At 52.4% G+C, this 17,676-nt stretch overlaps 1 protein-coding gene across 3 annotated transcripts in view; it reads left to right on the top strand.

Moving 5' to 3' along the window:
* Positions 1-15,750, top strand: part of CEMIP (cell migration inducing hyaluronidase 1) — a 170,235-nt gene extending 154,485 nt beyond the window's left edge. The window contains exons 23-29 of one of the 3 annotated variants that reach the window (XM_053595324.1): positions 1,273-1,484; positions 2,349-2,534; positions 7,209-7,413; positions 7,592-7,675; positions 8,144-8,301; positions 11,417-11,517; positions 13,097-15,750. In XM_053595324.1, the coding sequence (XP_053451299.1) occupies positions 1,273-1,484; positions 2,349-2,534; positions 7,209-7,413; positions 7,592-7,675; positions 8,144-8,301; positions 11,417-11,517; positions 13,097-13,224 (1,074 nt within the window). In that variant the 3' untranslated portion in view covers positions 13,225-15,750. Of the gene's footprint in view, positions 1-1,272; positions 1,485-2,348; positions 2,535-7,208; positions 7,414-7,588; positions 7,676-8,143; positions 8,302-11,416; positions 11,518-13,096 lie in introns of all 3 variants that reach the window. The other 2 variants (XM_053595323.1, XM_053595325.1) reach the window with 2 other exon arrangements.
* Positions 15,751-17,676: the final 1,926 nt, after the last annotated feature.

Genomic DNA, 17,676 nt, shown 5'->3' with positions numbered 1-17,676 from the left:
GGGGAGCAAGTGGTTGGCATGATGGTCTAAGGAAAGAAGGGAAGTGGAGTCAGAGGGTGGGATGCCCTGAATCAGTGGGGTGACCTGGGCCCTGGAGCCTCGCAGTCAGGCTTTCTGCATCACTCAGCACCACTGCACAAGGACCAGGCATCCCATGGGAACCTTTAAATTCCTTCCTGCTCTTTCTTGCTTGTCCTTTGTAGAAAATGGCTAAATGTTAGAGCTCCCAAGGTTATGGTAACTGGCGACTGGTTAATTATTAGTAGTAATCTCTTTCCTTGATGTTACAGCTTACAAAATACCTTTTCCCTTTCAATACTCATGACAGTGCCATCAGATGGGCAGAATCCAAGTTTGTCTTTTTTTTTTGTAGAGACAGTCTCACTTTATGGCCCTCGGTAGAGTGCCGTGGCCTCACACAGCTCACAGCAACCTCCAACTCCTGGGCTTAAGCGATTCTCTTGCCTCAGCCTCCCAAGTAGCTGGGACTACAGGTGCCTGCCACAATGCCTGGCTATTTTTTGATTGCAGTTTGGCTGGGCCGGGTTTGAACCCGCCAGCCTCGGTATACGGGGCTGGCACCTTACCGACTGAGCCACAGGTGCCGCCCCCAAGTTTGTCTTAATGACTCAGGTGATAAAACTAGAGAGGAAGAGAACATGTGCCTTCCAAGGGCACTGGGCTAATGCAGCCAGGTGCTCTAGTCCCTGGAGCTCAGTGGCTGGTAGTTCTGCTTTCAGGCTTTTCTCTAAACTAAGAAAGCATTTATTTATCTATTGTATACTGTTGCCACAAGGACTGGCCCTGAGGGCCAGGTGCTGAGCACTAGAGGGACAGATGGGACAGCGCACCCAGGCATACTCCCAGATGCAAGGAGGTCAAGGCGTGCTGCACTGCAGGAGAATTATGAGCCTTCTCTTTCCCTCTGTCTCCCTCCCTCCTCCTTCCACATCCCTCTCCTTTGTCCAAACTATGCTGTCTGGCCGTTAAGCAAACTCCTTCCCAGTTTCTCCAGGAAGTCCCTCAGCAGAGCACTTTTTGAAGCTGCACTGGAGGGATTAGCTGTGCCACATGGAGCAGCGTGGGCTGCGTCCACCAGCAGAAAGAGCTGTCCCCTTATTTGGCCTTTCTTTCACTCAAGCCTTCTAAAAAGGGCTCTGTAAGGAGAAAGTGCCTCTGGAAGTACAGTCTGTAGTCAGATGTTAACCAGATGCTCTTAGCATAATCCCTTGTAGTAGCCTCTTTGTGTGTTTTCTTTTGGGGTTTTAAAAGATGTACATTCAGGCCTATAAGACCAGCAACCTGCGGATGAAGATCATCAAGAATGACTCCCCCAGCCACCCCCTCTACCTGGAGGGGGCCCTCACCAGGAGCACCCACTACCAGCAGTACCAGCCGGTCGTCACCCTGCACAAGGGCTACACCATCCACTGGGACCACACGGCCCCCGCCGAACTCGCCATCTGGCTTATCAACTTCAACAAGTGAGTGGGTGCCTGGCCGGGCCTGGTGTGAGCGGGGACAGCTGCTAGGGCTGAACTCAGTTGGTGGCCATGATTACGCCTTGTTGCTAAGTCCTGGGCTTGGTGTGCACAGAGCCTCTGGCTAGCTCGTGTGATTCCTCTGGGAGGTACCTGCAGAGGTTGACATCACCGGCCGTTAAGAATCGGAGCACATGGGCTGAGGCCCCACTGTGGGTGTGGGTGGCCTTGGGCAGGGCATCTAACCTCTGGGAGCCTCCCTCTGCCATCGGTGGGATGGGGATGGAGTTACCTCGCTGTAGTCCAACAAGGATGGAGTAAGACAATGGGTGGCAGAACCTGGCATTGCCAAGTGCTCATTAAATGGTAAAAATACCTGGGAATTTGTTACCATGTATAAAGAGAGAGAGAGAGATGAGATACAGTGATAGGCTGACGGCATCCAGATAGGGCTTCATATATTTATGTCCAAGTATTTCCTATGCATGTTACTTACCTGTCATAGTTATTCCTATGAGAAAGACATTTATCTGATGTGAAAAATGAGACCCAATGAGATGAAATGGGCTGTGCAATCACACTGGACGTGGCCGAACCTAGGCCCTTTACATCCTGTGCCCTTTACAATCCTTGGGAGAATGTCTTTCCCCCCTAGGGAGGCGCTGGTGACACACAAGTGACCCATTCAGCTGCTTTTCCTCTCCTTCCACTTTGCAACCCCATCATTCTCACAGCTGGCATCCTTTCAAAATTCCCCATGCAGAAATGGAAATGGAGGTGCTATTTGGTGGAGATTGCACTCTCTCTCTCCCCAAGACCTAGGCCTGGACATCCTTGCTTGTCACCTGACTCTACTTCTGCTCCTAGGGGCGACTGGATCCGAGTGGGGCTCTGCTACCCACGAGGCACCACCTTCTCCATCCTCTCAGATGTTCATAATCGCCTGCTGAAGCAGACGTCCAAGACGGGCACCTTTGTGAGGACGTTGCAGATGGACAAACTGGAGCAGAGCTACCCCGGCAGGAGCCACTACTACTGGGACGAGGACACAGGGTGAGCAGGCTCCAGCCAAGCTTCAGGACAGCGGCTTGGCTCCATCTCGTCCCCCGCCTCCCCATAACCCTGAGAACATCCTCAGGGTTAGTGCAGGCTACTGTCCCACCACCTACTCTACCATGCACCGGAGACACTGTTAGCTTTAGGAGTAAAATAAACACTCTGTTATATACGCGAGGACTGTAGGGCCTATCCCCATTTCAGAAAAAAAGTCAAGGCAGTAACTTAGAATCCAGAAAGCATGAGATGTTATCTCAGATCCTCACAGCATTCCTGTCAGAGCAGAGGATTTGATCCCTAATGTAGAGATGAGCAAAGCAGTGACTTTCCCCAGGGCCACAGCACAAATTTGGCCCTGCTAGTTCAGACCCATCTGTATCCAAAGCCCTCCACCTTCTGCTGAAGTGCACCAGAGAGAGGTAATGCAGACAGAGCATTCAGGGGGCATTCAGGCAGCTGTCTGGTCCTTCCCTGAAAAGAAATTGAGTCTAACATCTGAAGAATGCCGACCCATCTACACAGGTTGATACCAAACGCTTTGAGGAGAAAACTAAAAGACCATTTTATGATGAATTTTCTATTCTAATATTGAGGAAAATTGATAAAATGTTTGTTAGATGTTAAGACGTAAAAAGGAGCCACAAAGAACCAGGCTGAGTAGCGCTAATAGCAGAGCTTTATTAAGAGCGTCTGTGGGCTTGCTGCTTGTAGCTCAGTGGTTAGGGCGCCGGCCATATGCACCAGGGCCGGCCGGTTCCAACCTAGCCCGAACCTGCTAAACAACGACAACAACAACAAAAAATAGCTGGGCGTTGTGGCAGGCACCTGTAGTCCCAGCTACTTGGGAAGCTGAGGCAAGAGAATCGCTTAAGCCCAAGAGTTTGAGGCTGCTGTGAGCTTTGACTTCCCGAGGGCAACACAGTGTAACTCTGTCTAAAAAAAAAAAAAAGAGCATGTGTGAGCAAATGGGGTGCCCAGAAGGTGGACAAGGCGGCAGCGCTGCAGTCCAGGTGTGGTGCTGGAGTAGCTTGGGTGGTGGCACAGGTGGAGGGAGTGCTTGGGTCATCAGTTGGAGACCTTGTGAAAGGTCAGGGGGTTATGTACTTTTGTAACCTGAAAGAAACATTTTAACAGAACCAGAAAAGCAAGGAGAGTTCTATTCTTCTATCTGTTGTTTAATGAGTGTCCAGATCCACCAGAGATGGAAGAAGACTAACAATGTTACCTCTTTCTCTCTCTCTTTTTTTTTTTTTTTGTAGAGACAGAGTCTCACTTTATGGCCCTTGGTAGAGTGCCATGGCATCACACAGCTCACAGCAACCTCCAGCTCCTGGGCTTAAGCGATTCTCTTGCCTCAACCTCCCGAGTAGCTGGGACTACAGGCGCCCGCCACAACACCCAGCTATTTTTTGGTTGCAGTTCAGCTGGGGCCGGGTTTGAACCCGCCACCCTCGGTATATGGGGCCGGCACCTTACCGGCTGAGCCACAGGCGCTGCCCAGAGAGCTATGGCTTTATCAATTAGACTAAGGGAAAATTAAAATTTAAAAATCAAAAGCATAAGTAAAATGTTGGGATAGGAGAGCAAATAAACAATACCCCTCATTTTCCACACAAGTTCTAAGCCAGTTGTGGGACAGGCACACTGGTGGTGAAGAAGGAAGGTCCAGTTTTAGTGCTGATGGAGAAAAGCTTCATAAACCGTCTTGACCTCGCTGGCCCTGGGCAGCACTGAGCAATTGCAGCTCCCTACAGAGAGGCCAACCCCCAAACTCAGGTACAAAGGCTGACCAGAGGGCCTGTTCCTCAACACATACCCTATACCCACCAGTCAGGGTAGCTCCTCACTTCCCCAAACGCTCATACGGAAACAAGGAGGAGGAATTGGATATTGCAGTAGGAAATATGATTAAGAAACCAAATTTGAATAAGGTAAAGTGTCTGTCACACCAACAATGCAGATTTTCTTCTTCTTTAGGATCATGGGAAACAGGACAAGGATGTGAATTTTTCAAATGGAAACTGCCACTAAATAAGTTGAACTGTTTTGATCAAAATCTTTTAAGATTTATGATTTGGGCCAGGCATGGTGGCTCACACCTATAATCCCAGCACTCTGGGAGGCCGAGGCGAGTGGATTGCTTGAGCTTAGCAGTTCAAGACCAACCTGAGCAAGAGCGAGACCCTGTCTCTACTAAAAACAGAAAAACTAGCCAGGCATTGTGGCAGGTGCCTATAGTCCCAGCTTCTTGGGAGGCTGAGGCAGGAGGATCACTTGAGCCCAGGAGTTTGAGGCTGCTGTGAGCTATGACACCATGGCACTCTACCCAGGGCAACAGTAAGACTGTCTCAAAAAACAAAACCTGTGATTTGTCCCCTTATTCCCAGAAGCAGATGTTGCTGTGTAATGTACGTTTTGTTGGCAGCGTGATTTATCTTTAGGCCTGTGGAGTAGGAGCCTCTGCTTCAGTTCCGTGACACCCCGAGGGACCATGGGTGGGGTTATACAATGTTTGCTTCCTAGGGAGAAGGGCTCTGCACTCTTAGGCTTTTTGAATTCTTGGGGCTGTTTTTAATATTTCCACCTTAAAAATTTGTGGTTCTTTCTTTCTCAGATTGAGAGCACCTGCCATTAGCAGTGACCTACCTACCTTTGACAACCAGTTTGTTGTAATTAGGGGTGATAAAAATAGAGGCTAAAAGTGAAGGAATCCCAAAGTCTGAAATAGATAAACTCTGAATCATCTCTCAGATTTTCCAGTTTAAAAAACCCTGGATAGCTGAGTTTACCAAATGCCACCTAAGCCAGGGGCTACTGAATTATAAGTCTGTCTGGTATAGATGGTGTACGGCTTCAGGAGCGCTGCTCTGAAATGTGACCTGATCACAGCCAGAATTTGAGCTGGAGGCTGGCAGAGGTCTGTGTTTGGCTCATTCATCCCCAAACCTCACAATTCAGCAGACTTGGGCACATCCAAGTAGTGGTCAGAGTTAGGAAAGACAGCTGCTGTCTATAAAACCAGGGGCATTGGGCGGCGCCTGTGGCTCAGTGAGTAGGGCGCCGGCCCCATATGCTGAGGGTGGCGGGTTCAAACCCAGCCCAGGCCAAACTGCAACAACAAAAAAAATAGCCAGGTGTTGTGGTGAGTGCCTGTAGTCCCTGCTGCTCGGGAGGCTGAGGCAAGAGAATTGCGTAAGCCCAAGAGTTGGAGGTTGCTGTGAGCTGTGTGACGTCACGGCACTCTACCCGAGGGTGGTACAGTGAGACTCTGTCTCTACAAAAAAAAAAAAAAAAAACCAGGGGCATGGGCTAGATGGCCTTTCAGATCCCTCCCAGCCCAGATGAACTGATGCATCACGGCAACAAAGAAACCCGAATGCTGTTAATTCTTGTGCAGAAGCCCCAGCACCCATCCCACTTCTGTGCCTTGGTCCCAGAAATGGGAACTTTTGAACATGTTGGGAGCCTCCAGGGGAGCTGGGGCCATAGGCAGCACCCACCTGGCCCCCACCAAACTGCTCTAAGGGGGCTCCCTACCCCCTAGATCTATGCAGGGCATAGAATGCAGACGGAGGAGCTCCACTCCAGGCAGAGACCTCTCTAGCAGCTGCTACTTTACTCAGGGATCATGTGAGGCAGCCACCTCCCCACCTCTGGGTTGCTCTCCCTCTTCATACTCTCAAACTCCACTCGCAGGTTTGGCCTCTTGTATCTACTTCTTGCTATGCCCTGCCTTCTTTGCCCAGATCCTCAGGGCACAAAATAGTTGCACTAGCCCCAATGTCATGCAACCTTCCAGTTCAGTACCAGCCAGTAGTACACAAGACCCCCCGGGTCATGTGAGAGGGAGATTCTTCTTGGTTATTGGGTAGCTGATAGCCAGATGGCCTTCTGTGGGTCCAACGTGTGCCCCTGCTGTGTGGTGGGTGCAAGGGGTCATGGTGGCAGGGTGGCCTGGTCCACTGGGGCTCAGGGAGAGGTGGGTCTTGGAAAGCACCTGTGTCAGATCACCCATATCACATCTGCAAATGTTCAGACATGAGACTCAGCCTGAAAGCATTTTTCTGAGCTAAAGAAACAGTCTCGATGATTCCCAAGTTAGTGCTGTAGTTTCCCCACAGTCTGACTGCCTGTACCACAGAACCAGCTTTCTTCACAATAATAATTATTTTTAATAAATTATAAAACATGTTTGGAATACATTATGGTTTGGAGAAGACCAGAGTTAGGAAGACTCAGAACTTTTCCTCACCAGGCACAACGATAGGATGGAAACCCCGGCTCTGTCACTTCTCAGCCGTGTGGTCTCCTGGGCAAGTCACTTCATGTCTCTGAGCCATGGTTTCCCCATCTAGGAAATCAGGGTGATAATGGTACAGCCTGGACGGGACTGTCTGAGGATTCGGTGGGATAATGAGAGGCTTCACAGTATGTCTGTAGCATGGCAAGGAGCTCCTGTCAGAGTACAATCACCATTATTAGCTTTCCTCAATGCGCTTGTTTTTTAAAATGTCTCCAACCACATACACCTCTCTGGTGGACACAACTCTATCTTATAAGGCCACTGGCTCTAACTACATAGTAAATGACGAGTGCACGGCAGATGTCTCAGGGCGGTAGGGGCGGGGAGGTTTCAGACACTGAGGAACAGCCACTGGTTTCTGTGCACAGGCTGCTGCTGCTGAGGTTGAAAGCTCAGAACGAGAGAGAGAAGTTCGCCTTCTGCTCTGTGAAAGGCTGTGAGAGAATAAAGATCAAAGCACTCATCCCAAAGAATGCAGGTGTCAGCGACTGCACGGCCTCGGCTTACCCCAAGTTCACCGAGAGGGCCGTCGTAGACGTGCCGATGCCTAAGAAGCTCTCTGGGCTTCAGCTGGTGAGTGGCTAACAGGGGCCTGGGCCCTGGGCCCTGGGGCCTGCAGCTGGCCCAGATCCAGTTAGGCTGCTGTCTGGATGTCTGCTCAGTTCCACAAACCCTTTCATGGGGGGTGGGGGATGAGGGAACCACTGCCCGGATCTGACCACCATGGTGGGTTTTATTTGTCTTTCAGAAGACAAAGGACCACTTCTTGGAGGTGAAGATGGAGAGCTTTAAGCAGCACTTTTTCCACCTTTGGAACGACTTTGCTTACATCGAGGTAAGTGGCTTTGGCCCCCTGCAGGGCCTGGGCCTGCTCATCGGGAGGCAGCATCAGTCCCCAGAGGGCTGCAGCCAAAACATGAGAACGTCTTCTTCTTACAGTTCGGAGGCCTGGCCCCTTGGCACCTCTGAGGGAGAGTCTGCTCACACACCTCCCTCTGCTTTTCTTTTATGAGGCACCCATCTTGGATTTAGGGCCTATCTAAAAATCCTCAATGATTTTGACTTGCAATTTTATCTTCAAAGACTGTTTCCAAACCAGTTCACTTTCACACGTTCCAGGTGGACATGTCTTTTGGGGCCACTAGTCAGCCTGCTACAGAGAGCTATGAGGGACTGAGATAAGTGGCCTTTGTGCTTTGAGCAGCTGCATGGCAACCTCTATCTTTAGGTCCTGCCTGGGTACCTCCCACACGAGGGAACCTCTTGGCTTCCCCCCTTATACCTGGGTGCTTTGGCTCTGCAGGTAGATGGGAGGAAGTTCCCCAGCTCAGAAGACGGTATCCAGGTGGTTGTGATTGACGGGCGCCAAGGGCATGTGCTGAGCCATGCAAGCTTCAGGAACTCCATTCTGCAGGGCATCCCGTGGCAGCTCTTCAATTACATAGCAGCCATCCCTGACAAGTGAGTCCCTGCCTCTGCTTGTGGGACCCTGGGCCAGGGTCCCACCCTTTCCCTGAGGCCTTTGTCACAAACTGGTCTGAGAAGGCTCAGGGAGTCTCTGCCGTCTGCCACAAACCCTAGTGCAGCCTGAGGAAGCCTCTGGGCCTGCTGACTCCCATGCTGGAGCCAGGGCTATAGCGAATGTAGGTCAGGCCGAGGTGGCCAGGACTGCCCTGTTACAAATGGGATGGCTGCCCTGATCCCTGGCCCTCCTCACTGTACACACTCCAGGCATGATCTCATCCCCGCCCACACCTTCAGTACAATCCAAACACTGGTGGCTTCTGAGATCTCCAGTCCAGATCTCTTTCTTAAGTGCTAGACATTCACATCCAACTGCTACTTGGAAAAGGCCACCTCCGTGTCTCCTATAGAACTGAATTCTCAGTCTCTATACTGTTGCCCTGTCTGGGCCCTCCCTATGGTCACCAGCACTATTTCCATGACCTTCTAGTGGGCCACCCTCTTCCAGTCACCCCAACCTGAATCTATCTTCCATACTGGCTACTGGTGTGAGCTTCTTGAATGTAGGGGCTACCTGTGTCCCTCGTTAGCAATCTTTGTTAACACCCCACTGCCTTTCTAGTCTAATACACACACCACCTCCTCAGTGAGGGCTCTTCCAATGCAACTAAAAAGCTCTGCCTCTATTAGAGCACGACTCACAGCAGGACTGGTGCACATGTCTCTTGCCCATCAAGAATGCAGCTTTCTTGTCACTGGGGCCACAGCTCCATTCCTTTTACATTTCTAGCCCAGAACCAGGAGGGTTAAATGTGCATAGAAACCACTTGGGAGCCATGACCTGCTGGAAGGTCTCAGTGCTTAGCGTGGTGTCTGCCACATGGGAGGTGCTTAGTAAATAGTCACTGAATGGAAACTAACATGCTCCCCAGGTGCCGCCTTTATCCTGGGCATGGGGTGGACTGGACCCGTGAGACTCACATGTGGTCCCACTCAATGTCCCCCTCAGACGCTGCATTAGTGTCATGCTTCTCACGAGCAGATTCACATCGAAGGTGGAGATTCACCAATTCTCTAGACTTCAGTAGTTTTCATGCCTTTTTTGGCCAGGATACTTTTTCTGGAAATGAAACAGGTTATAAGAAGCTTGTAGAATGCTGAGCTGCTCTGTTCAGGATGGCATGAGAGGCTCCTCTCAGCCCCACTGCCCCTCCACAGGGAAAGCCCTCATTGGAGGATCCAGGCCGAGGGCCAAGCCGGAAACCCAGACCCCTCTCTGACCTCCTGGGAAAGTAGCAGAGAATGGGCCAGGCTCTTGCCTTACCCTCTCACCCCATCCACAGGGACACCATTGGTCCCAGGGAAAGAAGAGTAGCTACTGACACCAGAAATATTGAGGATGGCTTCTTGGAGCTGCTTCTGCCCTGTCACCCTGTGGGGGACCCTGTGCTCACTGGTGCAGGGACTTGGGGGCCACAAGGGTAACATACCAGGCAAAGGGAGGCTCCCAGTGTGGACAGGTGGGCTTCTGGGCACCGTCAGGAGGCTGTCGTGGTACGAGAAGACCTCTTGGCCTGTGCCCTTCCTGGGAGCTAACCCAAATCCCCATCTGTAGGATATGACCCCAGTGTGAGTCCACCAGGGCAGGGAGGCTGAGCTCTGCCAGAGGGCCATTAGCTTCCCTTCTGAAATGAAACAGTGGGGAAATATTCCCCTGGGAACGGAGCCTGAAGCCAAAGTCAAGGACGCATCCGTGTTGAGCCCTCTGGCCTTAGTGGGCCAGCCTCACCCCACTCACCCTCCAGGGTAGGACTCTGCCTGCCCTGACCTCACACCAGGTCTCAGCACTTTAACAGCTTTTCTGCAGCTCCTGATGGGACACAAATGGGGGTGACAACAGCTCCCAGAATCCCATGCAATTTCCCATGTCTGGTCTGTGGTCTGTGGTTAGGGAGCTCCTTGGAGAGCTGGGCTGCAAGCGCCACAAGTTTCTGCCCCTGTGTCGGTTCCCAAGGGGGCTGCTCATTTCCTGCCGTCTGGCTGGCTTGCTGAGTCTGCCGCCACCACACTGAACACGCTCCAGGTCACCCGAGGAGGGGAGCAGACACTCCTCATTCTCAGGTTGGACTTTTGCAAGTTGGGTCCTTCAAGCTGGCACATGCGCTGTCCTAGACCTCTGCCCCTCCCAGGCCCAGCTCCCCTTTGACCGGTCCTCTTAGATGCTTTGGGACCATGTGCCTGAGTCTCCCGGTTTACTAGATGGAGGCAGTAACCCTGTCTTGCCTGACCTGAGAGGTGACGTGAACCATCAGAGGTCACCCTGAGCAGGTGGTAGTTGCACTGTGTTCTTCTCAGAAAGGTCTCAAGCCTGGCCCTTCCTGCAGCTCATGGAAGGTGGCTCTGGGCTGCTCAGCTGGTGACATCAACAGAAGACAAAGCAACATGGGCCCCAAGAGAGACTAGCACAGGGCTGTCAGTCACCTGCATGTTCTTCTCACCCGGGAGTCTCACTAGGGCAGGTTCTGATCTGGAAGGCCTGCTCTGGTGCACACAGATGCCAGGGGACGCCAGTGCCGATGGTCCCCTGAGATGCTAGTGCTGTCAGGGGACTTCTGGGTGGCTCTATGATTTGACAGATGTTCCCGCCCTCCTTCCCTTGCCTCTTCTTCCTCATCCCCCTCTGCTTTCTCTCTCCTGTCCCAGCTTATTTCTGTCTGACCCTGCCAGGCAGGACTGAGAACATTCACGCACATTGAAGTCCCCCCTAGGAGCCGCATCTGGTGTGGGTGCTGCCCAGACTGTGTGCTCTGCGCACGTACTCTGTCCTGCTTGGGGACAGGCATGAGAAAGCAGAGTGCTGAGTCTAGGCTTGGAGAAGGCCATGGGCACCAACTCTGCCCAGACGTGTGGGAGGGTGCTTGGAGCGCCGGTTACCTCATGGAAAGAGCCTGTCAGCTGGGCACACAGGAGAGCCTGCCCTTTCCTGAATCCCCAGCCAGGCCTCTGGGCCAGCTAAGTTGCGTCCCACCACGCACACCCGGGCCCTCCCCAGGCACCCTTGCTGCGGTCTGATCTCCCATTCCAGTCATCTAACCAGCCCCTTCTCACTCAGTTCCATAGTCCTCATGGCCTCGAAGGGAAGATATGTCTCCAGGGGCCCATGGACCAGAGTGCTGGAAAAGCTTGGGGCAGACAAGGGCCTCAAGTTGAAAGGTAAGGATTCAGACTGGGGTTTAAACTGACCACAAGGCTAAAGAAGACAAATGCTGGGCACAGAGGCTGCTGTTTTCTTTTGCTCAGTCTGTAGCATTGTTTCCCACTTACCATGGGCACAGTCTCAGCATCTTCAACACAACTAGAGCTCTACAGGGATGGATGGCCACAAGCCACCTGTTTCTCTTACAAGGGAAAGTTGTCCACTTGCTAGAGTTGTTCACTCAGCTGCTCAGCACATGAGCTCTTTATTCAACTAAAGAATCATCAGAGAAGTGGTTTTTTCTGATGCTCCTCCCTGGTTCTTGCTGTTCAGCCTGGCTGGGGCCCTACCTCTTCCTCAGCGTCCCAGCTGATGGCCACCATTCGTGAAGACCTTCGCACTTTGTGAAACTCCTACTTGCTCCTCTGAGATAGGTAGAGAAGGAGAAAATTAAAGCCCAGAGAATCTACCTGTCTTGTCTAAGAGCACATGGCTCATCTGTTGCGAAGCCTAGTGCAGACTTGCTGGCTATGCCAGAAGAAATGTTAGTGGACACGCCTTATCCTCAGATCTGATTCAGACAGCGTCCTCTAGACGCAGAGCAGCTCCACGGATGATAGTGGCAGCTGTCACTGTGGTTGCTGTTTGCACCTTGCTGAACATTTCGTGATTATCTCATTTAGTCATTAGTAATGGGGGCAGCAGGTACTATTATTTCCATGTAAGATGAGGATGCTGAGAATTAGCCACTTATGGCTAATTCCAAGTTGGGACCTTCTCCCTCACTTTCGTAAGGCTAGAAACAACGAAAGCCCTTCAAACCAGCCAAAGGAGAACACCAGGAAAAGAGAAGCATCTTTTCCAGCCTGGGCCTGGGATTATTTTGGGATCTCTGTCTTTTAAATTAAGATCCTGTTGCCAAAAGCTGATGTATGTAGGGTGACCTAAGTTGAGTGGCACTTGCCCAGTGGTGACAAATGTGTGCTGCCTGCCAGGCGGGTTGTTTCTGAATATAGACATGGATTCTCAGGCCTGCTGGATGCTCAAACTCTGAGAGATGGGGAGCACTGTGAGGGTTTGGGGTTTCACGTTTTAATGTGGGCTGTGCTGTTTACTCCATGGCTGTGGCCAGGTGCCTTCACTTCTTTGACCCTCCTTCTAGAGCCACAGAGGGGGAGAGCTGAGGAAATCTTTCATGCCAACACCATCATTTGTCAGATGGGAGGGAACACTGGGCTACAGAGAGGGGCAGGAACTTGCTAGTGACCACAGGGTCAGCTCAAAGTCAAGCATGTTCTCAGGCTGGGGTGTCCTCTCTCCCACTCTGCACCATCTCCCGCTGTGTGTGGCTCTCCTGTGTAAAGCAGAGCCACTGCCTGCCTAGATGGCCCTGGGGCTCGGGGGCGACCTTGCACGGCCCCTATGAACAGATGTCAGGAGCCATCGACAGAGCTCTTCCCAGAGTGACACAGTCAACTGTGGTTGGGGGCGGGGGTGCCTGGTGGGGGTTAGAGAATGGTGATGGGGAGCCCTGGAAAGGGGTGGGGGCTACCATTCTCAGGGATTTTGCTCATGTGACTCATCATTGCTTTTCAGAGCAAATGGCTTTCATTGGTTTCAAAGGCAGCTTCCGGCCCATCTGGGTTACCCTGGACACCGAGGACCACAAGGCCAAAATCTTTCAGGTTGTGCCCATCCCTGTGGTGAGGAAGAAGAAACTGTGAGGAAGCTGCCACCCATGGCCACCTGGGGTGGACAGTGACAGTGCTTTGGGCAGCAGACCAGGGCAGCATGGCTGGCTCCCCCAGCCCCTGTCCAGGAGCTGCCTGGGAGTGTGTATCACCCCTGATGGGCAAGGGAAGGACCTCAGAGACTTGGTGCTGCCACCTGCCCCTACTCAAGTATCTACCTGCAGCCCCAGGGGCAGCGTGGGCCCCTGCAGGGAGCCGCCTCTCCTGCAGCCTCCTGGGTGCTTCTCTTCTATCTGTGCTTCTTCAGTGGGGTGCAGGGACCCCACGAGGAGACCTGGGTTGTGCTGCCTACTGAGGTCCCTGACCCAGCTGGGACATGAACCCAAGGGCTGGCCATTCACAGGTCTCCTTGGTCCCCAGCAGACGCATGAGGGTGGCAGATGTAGGAAATGGAGCCCTGGCTCTCAGGAAATCTTCATTCCTGTTAGCAGGAACTACCTTTCCCAGGATAGGAGCTGCTGTGCAGACAGCTCACCAAAACGGAACCCACCATCCTGGGGAAAGAGGCAAGCCCACTGCTGGTGGTGTCCCACCTTTTGGGAGACTTCGGGTGGCAGGCTGGGACTGGGACTGGGACTGGGTAACCTTCAAAGGCCTTTTCAGTTCTGAGATTCCAGAAGTCTGTGGCATTTCACATGTTAGCTGGAACCGGCAGTGGATGAGAACATCTCTCCAGCTGACACCTATGATTCCGGGTGCTCAGGGCACCCCGGATGGAGTGCTGAGAACGAATGCTGGTGCCCAGGGTTTGCAGTCAGGTGGGCTGGGCTACCAGGCCTGTGCGCTGTAACACTAGCCACAGAAGTGACAGAGAGGTAGAACAGGGACCAGCACCTGGCCAGAGGAGGGAGGGTGGCACGAGCTCTGTGGTCAGGGTGGCCTCTTAGGAGGAGGCAGCATGTTTGCAGAATGACGGTGGGGTCCTTGAAGGGAAAGTCGAGGTAGCCTCTGGACTGGCTTGGGGTTGAGCCCTCATGACAGAGAAGCATGCCAGAGGAAGGAGTGGGCTGGGCTGAGTGTGTCCCCAGCCCTGTGGAATGGGCCCAGCCAGCCCCATTTCTGTCTCCACTGAAGAGAGCACCTGCTGGGGCCTCATCACACTCCACCCAGGGGACCCAAGGATGTGGAACTGCACACCCACTGAGTCTGCAATTCCAGAGCTGGAAAGGACCTTAGAAAAAGATCTGGTCAGATGCCTTCCTTGTACAGACAAGGAAAATGAGACCGGAGATGGGAGGACATACCCACACAGCAGGGCAGGGCCCTGGGAGCCCACTGCAGCACTTGCTGCCACACCACACTGCCTCTGCCATCTGCCCAGGGTGCCCACACCCCTCAAGTAGCTTCCGGAAATGGTGACAAAGTCCCCTTGAAGGGAATCAGAGCGATCACTGGCCATGTTGTCCCCTTCCCGCTCCTCTGTGCACACTGGCCAGCCCTGGCCTTGGTCGTGGGGTGCTGTGGGCTTCACCTTGCTCACTCTTTCAGCCCTGGTGCCCCCTAGCTCTGCAGATTTCTGGTGAGCCGGTGTGGTTGATCCTGGGGGATCTCAGCAGCCGTGGGGTACACCTCTAGTCCCTCTCAGCAGCTGCTCAGTGTCCTGCTCTCTCAAGCGTCTGCTCTAGAGCAAGCTGAAGGGCTCCTGGGAAAGGGAGAACTCGGTGGTTTACACTCATTCACAAGGGCTCCCTGGTCTCCAAGGAGCCACATTTATCCCTTTCCCTGCCCAACTGCCAGAGAGGTCTTTCCCACCAAACTGGGAGGTGACGGTGGGTCTCTGACATTTAAGATATGGCTGTTTCAAAGGCCAAAATGACAGGAAGGACCTCTGCCAGGGAGGCGAGTGCTGTCAGGGAGGAGAGTTAAAATGACCTCATGTCTTCTTATCTACAGATTGGTTGAGTTTTCAAACTCTTTCAATGCAAGGGTCTCGCACTGTGAACCATTTAGGATGTGATCACTTTCAGGGGGCCAGGAATGTTGACTCAGTTCATTAAAAAAAATAATTATCTATTTGAAAGTTTTCAGAGTTGTACATATGTTTAACAGCACAGGATCTGTACATAAAACTTTCTTTCCTAAACTATTCACCAAAATCCAGCGTCTAGGCATTTTTCTCAATGGCACATATGTTGTACTTACTGCTTACAAAATCATTCTTGTTCTTTCTGTGCATAAGAGTCAAAGTGAGTTAGGGCTTTAAGGAGAACAACATTCCTCTGAAATGCTTGTCTTCTTTATTGTTGCCGAAACAGCTGGTTCTTTTTCGGGCATTAGATGTATAGTGTGTTTTGTATGTAAACATTTCTTGTAGGCATCACCATGGACAAAGATATATTTTCTATTTATTTATTATATTCACAATTCAAGAAGTCACTGTCAGAGAAATGAAGAATTGTCTTCCATGTCATGTGTGGGGATGTCCTTTGTTCTTCTTGGAAGGAGTGTACCTAGAGCTGAAAATCTTGCTGCACCATAGTAAATGTACAAAGGACATCACAGTCTTGTCACTTGTTTTGTTTTCAATTAAAGTGGGCTTCATTTTAAACCTGTTATCTAAGGCAAATAAGATTGATGCAATCACCCTGTGAGTCTGCCTCTCTTATGCCCACGACCGTGTTCAAACAACTTCCTATAGCAAAGTCGCTTCTTGTCCTCACCCCAGGGCAGGGGGAGGCACACTAATAAATAAGAGAAGGGGACATTCCCGTGACTGTACAGAATATGCTACATTCCCCACATTCCTAAGCCATATACAGGCTCCGATACCCTTGCAGGCACTGTCTGGCCCGAGGGCAGACCCATGCTGGAGGAGAGCACAGAGCCTGGGCAGAAAAGCAGGTCCACACCAAGCTGGCAGACAGGAAGGACAGAGGCCAGGAGAGGGTACCCCTGGAAGGGTCAGGGTGTGGAGAGGAGGGACTTAGGGGGAGAGGTTGCTGCAGGAGGATTGGGAATGGTCTGGAGCTGTGCTGTTCAGGAAGGAGCCACTTCATGTGGTTACCTGCATTAATGAAATACAAATAGAAATTCAGCTCCTCAGTTGCTACATTTTCAGAGTTCAGTGGCCATGTGTGTCTGATGGCTATCCTACCAGGCAGTGCAGAGATAAGACATTTCTATCATCATAGAAAGTTTTTCTCTTGGTCGTTTCCAGAAAGCTACTAGGACTTACACATTGGGCTTTAAAAAAAATCTGTGCCCCTCGTGTGTGTGTGTGTGTGTGTGTGTGTGTGTGTGTTCAACTCACTTAAAGGGGCTGGTACCAGACTGATGGTATTGACCGTCCAGTAAACAAATACATCTGGCATAGTGTCAGCTGAGGCATGGAGAACACAGGACCCTGCCTTCACAAAACTTTGCCAGGAGGAAGAGATCACATTTGAATGCTCATTGAACAAATATTTCTGGGTCCCTGCTCTGTGCCAGGCACTGTGCACGAAGAGGAATGTGGGATGACCTCATGGGATCATGTAACTACCTGCCCAGTGCATGGTGTGCAGAGCTCTGAGGAGGGGTGAGGAGGGGTCTCACCACCCGGAGGGATGTATCAGGGGAGGTCAGTGAGCAGAGAAGGCACCAGAGTCATCCTGACAGTCAAAGATGGATGACGGAAGGGTCTTTTCCTAAGAGGTGCAGTCTGAGCAGAGAGGCAGTGACTGGGCTGTGGGCTTGAGGACACCAGGACACAAATCAGACAGCAATTGTGAGAGGGAAGGTGGGACAGTGTGCTGGGCCAAAGGACTGTCTTTGATGATGGGGAGTGTCTTCCCAGCCAGAAGTGTCACTGTTTGAACAAGTGTACAGCCCCCAGTTCAGTAGGTGCAGCAGGAGAGGCACTGGGGAGGACTGAGGAAGCAGGCTCCAGTGCAGAGCTGGCTGGGGGGACTGGGGAAGCAGGCTCCAATGCACAGCTGGCTGGGGGGACTGGGGAAGCAGGCTCCAGTGCAGAGCTGGCTGAGGGGGACTGGGGAAGCAGGCTCCAGTGCACAGCTGGCTGGGGGGACTGGGGAAGCAGGCCCCAATGCAGAGCTGGCTGGGGGCGGGGGGGGGGGGGAATGGGGAAGCAGGCTCCAGTGCACAGCTGGCTGGGGGGACTGGGGAAGCAGGCTCCAGTGCAGAGCTGGCTGAGGGGGACTGGGGAAGCAGGCCCCAATGCAGAGCTGGCTGGGGGCGGGTGGGGGACTGGGGAAGCAGGCTCCAGTGCAGAGCTGGCTGAGGGGACTGGGGAAGCAGGCTCCAGTGCAGAGTTAGCTGTGGGGACTGGGGAAGCAGGCCCCAATGCAGAGCTGGCTGGGGTGGCGGAACTGGGGAAGCAGGCTCTAGTGCAGAGCTGGCTGGGGGGGGGGAGGGGGACTGAGGAAGCAGGCTCCAGTGCAGAGCTGTCTGGGAGTGGTGGGGGGGACTGGGGAAGCAGGTTCCAGT

Source organism: Nycticebus coucang, chromosome 6 (assembly GCF_027406575.1).
Source record: "Nycticebus coucang isolate mNycCou1 chromosome 6, mNycCou1.pri, whole genome shotgun sequence".
NCBI lineage: Eukaryota > Metazoa > Chordata > Mammalia > Primates > Lorisidae > Nycticebus > Nycticebus coucang.
Note: the sequence above shows the minus strand (reverse complement) of the source record. Positions and strands in the feature narration are given on the sequence as shown.